This window comes from Suricata suricatta, chromosome 10 (assembly GCF_006229205.1).
Source record: "Suricata suricatta isolate VVHF042 chromosome 10, meerkat_22Aug2017_6uvM2_HiC, whole genome shotgun sequence".
Lineage (NCBI taxonomy): Eukaryota > Metazoa > Chordata > Mammalia > Carnivora > Herpestidae > Suricata > Suricata suricatta.
The window spans coordinates 20050566-20062322 of NC_043709.1; the positions used below are offsets into that span (position 1 = coordinate 20050566).

Here is an 11757-nt window from a genome sequence, read left to right on the forward strand (position 1 = left end):
ACAGTACTAACATTCACCAAATTAAACAGGTCATCCATGATCCCTTCCTCTCCCATGCCTCCTTGGCCTCCTTGAATCCATCAGCCAAAGCAATCAGTGATGGTATCTTATTGCTTGTATCTCTGAATTTTCTCTTTAATATCTATGGCCACCCCATAGTTCAAGCCACCATCATCTCTCTCTAGGTTAACTGAAACAGCTTTCAATCAGTCACCTTTTCTCCAGCCTTGCAAGTCTCCAACCTGCTCTTCATCTTCATGTACTGCAGCCAGACCAGATGATCCTTCACAAACACTCATCTGAGGACACCTTACTAGTCCCCTGCTTAAAACCCTTAATGTTCCTCCAATGCCTTCAGGAAAAAGCCCCAACTCCTCAACAAAGCTAACAAAGCTTTATTTATAGATCCCCATTAGCCTCTTCTCTTGACCCTCACACTCCAACTATGCTGAACTTCTTTCAGACCCTTTGAGCATGCTCTCTCATTTCTGAGACTTCGACATGATGATCTATCTACATGCAACAATCTTCCTCCTCCCTCAAGACTCACTCCTACCTGTTTTCAGATCACTTCCTCTAAAAAACAAACAAACAAACAAAAACCCACGAACTACCCCCCCCCAATTTAGGGTACACAGCAATACATGCTTCCATTTTACTCTATAAAATAAGAATCTTTGGTGGTAATATCCTCCATTTCTTCTATTACTATGTAGAAATTAGTGCTAAAATTAGTACCAGACTTACTCCTAAATACAATAAATGTTAACATTTATCACTAAAGGGAACATGAAACAATAATGATGTAAATCTGTGGTACATTCATTTAACGAAAAAGCAGCTTCCAAAACAGATGAAAACTTAAGAGAAAAAAATAAGATTCTTAGAGCTGATCAGAAAAACATCACATGTTATTTGCAAAATTATAAAGATTGTCCATTTGTTGGGAGTCTTTGCTGTTCTATTTGAAATTTTCCTCTTGCAACATTTCATAGAGATTCCACCTGAATAATATAATTTTATGTTTGACAGAATGATTCATTTATCATAAAAAATTTTAAACAACTTATAATCAGTTAGCCTTTATATATTATAAACTAAAAGACTCTATGGAAAACATACAAACACACAAACACTAATATAAAGAAATGTAAAAACACCATAAAACATCCATTAACAGGAAGGTATTCAAATAAGTTGCAGTACATCCATGCATTGGACTCATTCAGCCATGTGAAAAAGGAAAAGCTATTTCTACTGCCATGAAAAGATGTCTATTACACATTATGTGACCAAAAGCAATCTGCAGACCAGTGTGTATGTAATTAGGATCACAATGTTTTCTAAATTGGGGGAAGGAAGGTGTAAAAAGAAAACTTCTGAACATAAACAAGTTGTTAAATGTCTGATTTTATTTTTAGAATAAAAAATAGTAAGTCATCTATCAAGAAAAAATAAAAATCATTATGTTGAAAACTCTATGTAAAAGGAGCTCTTCACCATAGTTAATATTATACTGTTACAGAAAAGTATATGGTGTGTGATAATAGAAATCTCTATTAGTCAGCACTTCAGCAATATGTCATATGACTGATGGTCTTTGTACTATAAATTCCTAAGAACTTTCAACATCAAAGAAGAAATTAACATTTAGTGCATACGCTACATTTTATTACACTCTAGTTCTTTGGAAATTAGTGATTTATAACATACTTGGTAACTTCCTGTTAAAACAACCTACTATGTAACAATGTAATAACATAAGAAAACTTTTAGAAGGAAAAACACTGTAAATTGTGAACACTGTAATTACTGCCTTATCTTGTAAGCATGGCTTCTGAGGCATTTCTCTGTGACAGTTAAATTTCAATTAAAAATAGGGAAACTGTAAGTGAGACAAACTTACTGACAAACTCAAGCTTCCTATTCTCTCAAATTCCATGTATATCACATGGTTCATTAGGTTTGTAAAGGTGTATCTGATATCAAAGTATAGAAAGCAATAGGTAATAAGAAAAGTAAAACACATGCACACATTCACACAGACATACACAGACATGCTACTGTAAGAAAGTAAAATCTAACAATACATATTAACCTTAATCCTTTACTTTCTTCATCAACAGTTGGCTTGGAAATATTATTGAAATAACTGAACTTTCTTCTCAGTTTTACAGAGAATAATAGTAATAGTAATTGCTACCTAGTAAAAATATAGTGAATACACAAAAGCTAAATGGAAAAATACAAATTAGGAAACATTATTTCTAAACTGGCCAATTCTCCAAATACCACTGGACTCATTTAGTGTTTTAGTAATACCACGTTTGCTGCTGAGGTTTTATCTTATCACACACTTTAATCTACCATCACAAATTATTCCATTTTTTAAAATTAAACAAGTATTCAAAATAAACCTACGCTCATGGCAGAAATGAACCGGGCCATACAAACAACTCTGTGCAGAGAAGTTATATAATGCTGGGATCAAAAATGAAGGGCAGTGTGACACAAAGAAAAGGGTGGACTGAATTCCAGGAGGACTTCGTAGGTTATTTGTTTTCTCTGAGCTTCAGTTTCCTCATCTATTACACAGAGATAATATCAATTACATTACAGGATTACTAACAGGTTACCAATAATGTAAGTAAAGCACCTAAAACACATATCTGCACATTCTAGGTAATAATGTGTTTGATAAATAGTAACAGTGTTTAGTATGTGCCAGATACTATTTTTAATGTTTTACAGCCATTAAATTAATCAATAAATGAGCACTCATCGCTGCCTCTGGCACTGTCTTTACCTTCTGCTCCTGTCAGCCCTTTGGTTATAGCTTGAAACTTTTAATACAAATTAAACAGCACAGAAATAATAACAGCTATGTGTCAGGCACTGTACTATTTACATGGATTATTTCATTTAATCCTCACGACAACCTTCCGATCAATAACGTAGGGAACTATTATTAACCCTCTTTTACAGATTAGGAAATCTGGGTTTAGAAAGATTAAACAACTTGCTTAAGGTCACACACATGGTAAAACCTAATTTCAGAGCCTGATGTTTAGCAACTTTGCTATACTGAAAAGGAATATTACTTTAAATCAATGTCAAAATAGCATCTACTATCCAAAGTCTGTTGTTTTTTTATAAGATTTTGAAACAGGTGGGTCAGACAACTTGTATCAGAATCTACATTAGAAAATTCTCATCAGTTTCCACTTTTTCATTCAAATCCCTTCCAATCTTCTCCCAAAGAAAATCTGAGGTGGTGAGAATTCCAATTCTTAATAATTTAAGTACCAAGGAGAGGTGATCATATAGCAGTTCACTAACTGCTTATCTTCTGAGAAAGTAGTTATTAGCGTTCTTCATCCAAGCAAAACAAAACCCAAAGTGTGACTTGGACTAAGGCTGCAAAAAAACCATCTCTTCACTTAAGGACTGGATCAGCAACTCCACCGTGCGTACCATAAATCACTCTTAAATCCATAAAATCCAATCCCTGGGTTTGAAAAGATAAATTAGGAACCAGGAGTGACTACATAAGGAAGCAAACCTTCCAAGTTTCCCCGGATTTCCAGGGCAATCTACAAGTCTTCCCTTTCTTTTGCAATCCTCCCCCAAGACAGACCTCCAAACTGAGGGGTGCAGGCGGGACAGCAGAGCCCCGCCGGGACTGGAGAGAACAATAGGGAAGAGGCTGTAAACTTTGCCGGCGGGCAAAAGGATGGTCCGTCTAGTTCTCTCTCCAAGGTCAGTGACTTCATTAATTTTTCCAAAGGGTGGTGCTGTGGAATCAGGGGTTGTGGTAGGCGCTTGGGGATAAGGATGCCCCCGGAGACCTTCAACTAAACTTCAGCCTCTGAGTCCTCTCTCGATTCTAAAGCAGAGCGGTAAAGGCCGATACCTCTTTCCCCACCTACTACGTCTGCACCTGCCGTCCCCCGCCCCTGCACACCTGTTGCCCCTTAAACCACACACAAGGGTGGCCAGGAGAGGGCAGGCAAAACTTCACCTTGACAGCCCGAGGGACCAATCAGACGACGCGAACCCTGCGGCAGGCCAATCGCAGAACGTGGTGGATCCCGCAGCCCCAAACCACTTCTAGGACTGCCCAGCGCGGTGGGGGAGGGGAGCGAGTCCTCGACCCGCAGACTGAGGCGCAGCAGCCTCTAGAAGGCGAGGGAAGCCTCGCGACTAAAAGAGAAGGCAAACCGGGAAGTACTTACCCGCCCTGGCGCGGGATGGTTACTTCTCCCTGCGGGGTGACATCTCGGTTCAATCTGTGCGGAGCCGGCACGCCCCTGACCAACCGCCGCCGCCTCCGCCTGAGCCTCAGGGCTCGCCGCTGTTCGCCGCCTGTTTCGAAAGGACCAATCAGAAGGCGGATGGAGGGCGTGGCTAGAGGCCCCGCCCCAGACCGCCGGGAGCACGGGACCCGCGCGCGCGGCTCTGTCAGCCCAGGGTGCCCCGCCTTCCTCCTCTCCGCATCTCCGAACTCTGGTGGCCATGAGCCGCTTTTCACCGAAAAGCGAAGTGGCTCGGTTGCGGGGCAAGACCGCGCATCTGGCCCCTAGGCGACCTCGATATTTGTCCCGATAAGCATAAAAGTGAGTTAGGGTCGCCTCTAAGCATCCTGAAGAGTTGCAACGTAGAGTTCAAGGGCATTGCCCTGAAATTTATCCTCCTCTGTGAAGAGGCCCTCCCAAACCTAAACCACTGGAGATCTGGCTGTACCGAGGGCACCACGGTTTCCGGAGACAAACTGTCACCCAGCAGGAACCGGAGTCGCTTCCTGAGAGAGGTCCCTCTTCCTGTGAGGGGTTGGTGGTGAAAGATGGAGAGGATCCTGCAACTCCCAGTCACAACTGGAAGCAAAAAGAGGATGTTGGCTATTCAGGAAACATAACAGGCAGCGGAGTAAAAAAAAAATTTTTTTTTAATTAACCGTATCGCAATGAGGGATGCTTACTAGCTACTGGGAGGGTTTAAATAAAGCAGAGACTGGACTTCAATGTAGCAATAAATAAGTCTCTAACTCTAATGTGACTTGCTAATAGTGAAGAAAAGAAGAAAGAAATCAACGACAAAAAGTCTGGAGGCCCAGATGCTTCCCCTCTTGTTCGATTTTGTCAGGGCATGTCGAACCTCAGCTCCTTTTGAACCTCTGACAGTCACCCTCCATGACTTAGATGTCTCTTCTGTTGCACACCTTCGTTGAGCCTTTACCAGGCTGCTGAGCACTTTGAAGGCAGGGACGGTCTTCATTTTAGTCTCCTCAAAGAAGCACAGAACCTCCTCATTGTTCTTGATGAGTGGATGAAGGCATAATTGCCTGAGACCATCACTCCAGGTGAATGCCCTCATTTTACAGATGGGAAACTGAGGCCCAGGGCATGTCACTTCCCACATGTTCCCACAGAAAAAACAGTTTTCAGGGATTTTTGAAAAATGGAGTAAGACTGGCGACAATTCCAAACAATAAAAGTTAGCAGTCACCTAAACTAATTCAAATGGGATGGAGATGGAGAGGAAGAGGTCTCTGAGGATACCCAAGAGGCTGACTTATCCAGACTTAGTTATCATGTGACCGTGGTGCCAATCTAAGGAATACAGGAGAAACAACTAGGGGGAAAGAAAACTGAAGTGTGAGAGGAACACGCAGGGTGGTTAGGTCAGAAGTGGTTTAAATTGGTTGATGCAGGAGATACAGATTTGAGAAGTTAATTCAATAAATAGAGTTGAGACTTGCTCTGCACCAGACTCTCTCCTAGCACAAAGGGTCCCTTTCTCGCAGGCTCACAGAGCTTACATTCCGGGGTGGGTAGGTAAGATGTCACTCAAAACTTGACATATAAGTGGTCATTGAACCTGACGCCCTGGAGTGGTTGCTCCTTCTTTTTTACTAAAGTTAATCCCAGAAATCTTTGGTGCCCCTGACCGCAACAGATCAATTTTCACGAGACCTGCTGTTCAAATAAATGTATGTTTTATAGTGTTTCTGTTTAAAACTAGAGAACAGTTTATAAGATATCATTTAGCCAAATTTTGAAGTGGAGTTGTAGCTTTAAATTGGATTTGTTGATGCCTAATATAAACATGGGGACACTTCTCTACAGAAGTTTTAAGAGCTGTATGACAAGTCATTCGTTTTTTTCCTTACACGCATATTATGTGCCTAAACATTTGAATACTACTTAATAAAGTTGAAAGTATGCTGTAGTCATATACATACATAAACATTTCCCCTCTCTCTCCCTCATACACACACATACTCACACACACAGCACTTAAGTTTCTAAACCACATTCTGAAACTTTGGTAGCAGGATATTTTATGCTTGCTTTCTTTTTATTTTCATTGTCTTTGTAGTTTGTCTTGGTAACTTCTGTACCTTATAAAAGTATAAGACAATGTGACTCTGCAATCAGAAAGTCTATGCAGGGGCACCTGAATGTCTCAGTCAGTTAAGTGTCCAACTGTCCAACATTTGATTTCAGCTTGGTTCTTGATCTCACAGTTTGTGAGATTGGGCTCTGTACTGACAGATTTTTTTTTCTCTTTCCCTCTCTCTCTGCTTTTCCCTTACACACACACTCTCTCTCTCAAAAAAAATGAACATTAAAAAAATAAGTCCATGCAAATCACTTCTCTTTAAACCCATATCCCCCACTAAATAAATGTATAGATTGGGTGAGGAGTTCTCTTCTAAATTCTTCAATTCTTGCTGCTTTTCCCTACTGTATAAGAAGAAAGTTCTGTTGCTTTCTTAACCTCACTTTTACATTAATTCCCAGTTAGTAACCCACTCCCTAAGTGCACTCACCATTTGACCGATCTTGTTTTTAACACTGCAATTAGTAATTGAGGGTTCCACCTAATGAGGTACAATCTGCTTTCATGTGTAGATTTTTCTAATTGGTGGTTAGGTTAATAGCCATATTTTAGTGGTCCTTACTTTACTTGAAATTGCCATGGTTGCAACTCGAAGAGCAAGCCTCACCAGTCTGTTTCCATCAGATGACAATGTCTATTAGTTATGACTTTGCCCGAATTGTGAAGATGTGCCTACTTTGAGAAGGCATCATGCTTGGAAATCTAAATTTTAAAAAAGTTATTACATTAGGAATAATAATTTATATGACTAATCAAACCTCTCTACAGAATACAGAAGAACCTCCAAAATCATAAGCCCCTTGGATGTTGAGATGTGATTTGGCTTGTCCACAGTCCTGCAAGAATGCCTAAGATATGCCATAGTTGCATAAGTAAACTCAAAATGGATGAAGAACTTAAATGTGAGACCTGAAATCACAAAAGCCCTAGAAGAGAACACATGCAGTAATTTTTCTGACATTAGCTGTAGCAATACTCTTCTAGATGTCTTCTGAGGCAAGGGAAATGAAAGCAAAAATAAACTATTGGGACTACATCAAAATAAGCTTCTGCACAGCAAAGGAAACAATAAAACTAAAAGGCAACCTATAAAATGGGAGAGGATATTTGCAAATGGCATATTTGATAAAGGGTTAGTATCTAAAATATTATAAAGAACTCAGGGCCGCCTAGGTGGCTCAGTCAGTGGAGGGTCCTGCTCTGGATTTCGGCTCAGATCATGATCCTAGAGTCAGGGGATTGAGCCCAGAGTTAGACCCTGCACTAAATGTGGAGCCTGCTTAAGATTCTACCCCCCCACCCCCCACTGCTGCCCTTCTCCCACTTGCACTCTCTCTCTCTTTGAAATAAAAAACATATATTTAAATAACTTGTACAATGCACAAAACAAATTATTCAATTTAAAAAAATAGAAGACATGAATGGACATTTCTCCAAAGAAGATATACAGATGGCCAACAGACACATGAAAAGATGCTCAACATCACTAATCATCAGAGAAATGCAAAATTACAATAAGATATCACCTCACACCCGTCAGAATGGCTACAGTCAAAAATACAAAGAACAACAAGAAAATACAAGAAATACAAGAAACAAGAAGTGCTGGCAAGGATGTGGAAAAAAGGAACTCATTCACTATTGGTGGGAATGCAAACTGGTACAGCCACTGTGGAAAACAATATGGAGGTTCCTCAAAAAATTAAAAATAGAACTACTATATGATCTAGTAATTCCACTACTGGGTATTTACTCAAAGAATACAAAAACACTAATTTGAAAAGATATACACACCCTTATGTTTATTACAACATTATTTACAATAGCCAAATTATGGAGGCAGTCCAAGTATCCACTGATAGACAAATGGATAAAGAAGATGTGATACACACACATGCACACACATTCACACATACATAGGCATATATATGTTTGTATGTACATATGTGTATGTATATATAGTGGACTATTATTCATCCATTAAAAAGAATGAAATCTTACCAGTTGTAACAACACGGTGGATCTAGAGAGTATTATGCAAAGCAAAATAAGTCAGAGAAAAAACGAATACCATATCATTTCATTCATATGTGGAATTTAAGAAAAAAATGAACAGTGAAAAATGAAGACAAACCAAGAAACAGACTCTTAACTACAGAGAACAAACTGGAGGTTACCACAGGGGAGGTGGGTAGGGTGATGGGTGAAATAACCGAAGGGGATTAAGCATACCCTTATCTTGATGAGTCCTGAGTAATAATATATAGAAGTATTGAATCACTATATGGCACACCTGAAGCTAATATAACTCTGTATGTTAAGTGTACTGGAATTTTTATTTATTTTAATATTTATTTTTGAGAGAGAGAGAGACAGAGTATGAGTGAAGGAGGGGAAGAAAGGGAGAAGCAGAATCTGAAGCAGGCTTCAGGCTCTGAGTTGTCAGCACAGAGCCTGCATGGGGCTTGAACTCATGAACTGCAAAATCATGACCTGAGCCAAAGTCAGATGCTTCACCAACTGAGCCACCCAGGAGCCCCTGGAATTTTTTAACAATACCACAGTTCTTGCTTTTTTTTAAACTTTTGATTGATTAGTTGTTTTGTTCTGCATTTCATGGCAGCTGCTGTTACACTTAATGCCTTGACATTTTTTGGGTGTCAATCTATGTCTTGTGTGAAGTACTGGATAAAATTTGAGGGCAATGGAAGTCTTGATTTATTTACAATCAATTAAACTACTTATTCAGCAGATAATTTATTGAGAGCCAACTACATTAAAAACAACATTAAGCTTATCTTAAAGAAATGTATATTATGGATAAATGAATATATATAAGTAATTCAATGATATAAAATGTTACAACAGTTGTGATTAACACTAAAATGTTCTATCTATGTAGTGGGTTGAATAGTGTGCCCCACCCCCAAATTCATGTCCATCTGGAACCTCAGAATGTGACCTTATTTGTAAATAAGATCTTTACTGATGGCCTCCCTTTTCAATTTTGAGAATTTGCTAGTATGGCTCACAGAACTCTGGAAACAGTTTACTTACTATGAATGGTTTCTTATAAAGGGTACAACTCAATAATAGCCAAATGGAAGAGGCACAGGGTTAGGTATGTGGGTGGAGGAGAGGACATGGAGTTTCCATGCTCTCTCCAGCCCACTGTGCCCCCAGCACCTTGACGTGTACACGAACCCAAAAGTCCTCCAAACCCATCATTTAAGGGATATTTGTGGAATGTCTGTTACATAGGCATGATTGATTAAATCATTGGCAAGTGGTGATTGACCTCTCCCTTCTGCAGAGTCTGTGGTTGGGATTGAAAGATCCAGCTCTCTAATCGAAAGGTTGGTTCCTCTAGCAACCATCCCCCATTCTGAAGCATCTAGATCTCCCCTCCCATGACCTTATTAGCATAAACTCAGGGCTTGTTATGAATAGCAAAAGAGGCTCCTTTCACCCCTATTAGAAAATTTCAATGGTTTTAGAAGCTGTGTGTCAGGAACTGGGGACAAAGAGTTCAGATGTATTTCTTATTGTATCACAATTAGTTTTCTACATGGAGGGCATTATTATTTGCCATTACAAGTTTAAAAAATTTTTTAATGTTTTTTATTTACTTTTGAGAGAGAGAGAGAGAGAGAGACAGCGTGAGCAGGGGAGGGTCAGAGAGAGAGGGAGACACAGAATCTGAAGACAGGCTCCAGGCTCTAAGCTGGCGGCCAGCAAAGAGCCTGATGCAGGGCTCGAACCCATGAACCGTGAGACCATGACCTGAGCTGAGGTCGGATGCCTAACTGACTGAGCCACCCAGGTGTCCCTACAAGGTTTAAACTACATGAAAAATCCACACCTACAGGCGAAACTCTTAGCTCTCTACAGTGCCCCCTCCCTTCCAACTCATTTCCCACCACCTTCCCTACAGATCCCTTGTGATCTAGAAACACCAAACCACACTGTTTCCTAAACTGGACCTCTCTTTCACGCATTCAGAAATTTACTTCTCTATCTTAAGTGTCTTTTCTTTACCAGCCCTCTCCCGTGGTGGGCCTGCAACTTCCCTCTTACTTACCATTCAGGAGCTAAATCCCTTGAGATGGTAGGAGCTGGTATCTTTATTTCACAATGGGGAAACTGAGGCTTAGGAAGAGTTGTGCACTCTAGGTCTCTCCCCAGATTACTTGTGCTTTTTAACATCTGCGCAACTCTCCACCCTTTGCTTTTGTTCCTGCCGCCCTGATTTCATTTTGAATCCCTCTCACCTTGATCCATGGGAGTCCTGGCTATCTTTCCAAGCCCAAGGGAAATCCCACCTCCATAAGACTTACCCACTGAGCTCATAAAACTTGCCTCTGCACTTCTTTGTAAACCCCTCCTAGCAGCTACTGTGTCCCGGGAGGATCTTGTACTCAATGGGGACTCGAATCTTGTTGCAGCAAGTGGAATCCAACTAATACTAGCCCCAACTCAATCCCCTTTCCACTATGTTAGGACTTCAGGGTTGCTCTAATATTTTAATACAAAAACCCTTTTGCAAGCTAAGCAAGCTCCATTTTGGCTGACTTCAGGAGAAAGGGAGATATAAGCCCATTACTTACAGAAGGTGTTTTATTGTGTTCACCAAAGGAAAATGGGGAGAAGAATGCAACAGTATAACAATGAATGAAGGAAATGAAGGAATTCCTGCTTTGCGGGAAGTATACAACAGCTGTGCACCCAGCTGTAGGAGTGTTTTCCAAAAACAAAACAAATAAAAAATTTTTGATTATATGCACTGAAGCCAATAGTGAGTGCTTTTAAGAGAAAAAAAGGAATATCCCTTCACTGGAGTTATCTGCATACTCTGAATTTGTAAATGCTGCTTCAAGACCCTAACTGTGGAAAGCATTTGCTTGGGGGAATACTTCATGTGAGAATCATTAACTTTTCTGTGTGCTATCTCTTTGAACTTCAAAGAAAATGAAATAATCTGGGGCTATTACAAATAAATGAATATTCACCAGGGCTTCTCCAAGGATGAGAAAAACATCATATGTGTTGTGAGAACTTATCCACCACCCCACCCCCAGGCCCAATAGGATGTCATTTACCATTTAAAGAAATGAGTTTGTATATTTTCAAATTTTGTTCTGTAAGAAAAGCCTGTTGCCATTATGTTCAGTTTATTGCCAAAATTGAACACAACTCTCTTATAAAACATAAGCAATCAGGTAAGATAAAGAGCAAAATGAAATTTTCCCTATTTCAACAGAGAAGTGAAGAATGATCAATTAATTTAATTAGGCAAACAGGGCATGCCACTTAGAATGAAAGAATCCCTGAAGCCTTATAAAGTACAATGTAAAG

At 39.9% G+C, this 11757-nt stretch overlaps 1 protein-coding gene across 1 annotated transcript in view; it reads right to left on the minus strand.

The window, feature by feature from the left end:
• Window positions 1-4685: 4685 nt before the first annotated feature.
• NR1H4 (nuclear receptor subfamily 1 group H member 4) overlaps window positions 4686-11757 on the minus strand; it is a 50454-nt gene continuing 43382 nt past the window's right edge. The window contains exon 7 of the mRNA XM_029955437.1: window positions 4686-4855. Coding sequence (XP_029811297.1) covers window positions 4686-4855 — 170 coding nt within the window. The remainder of the gene's footprint in view (window positions 4856-11757) is intronic.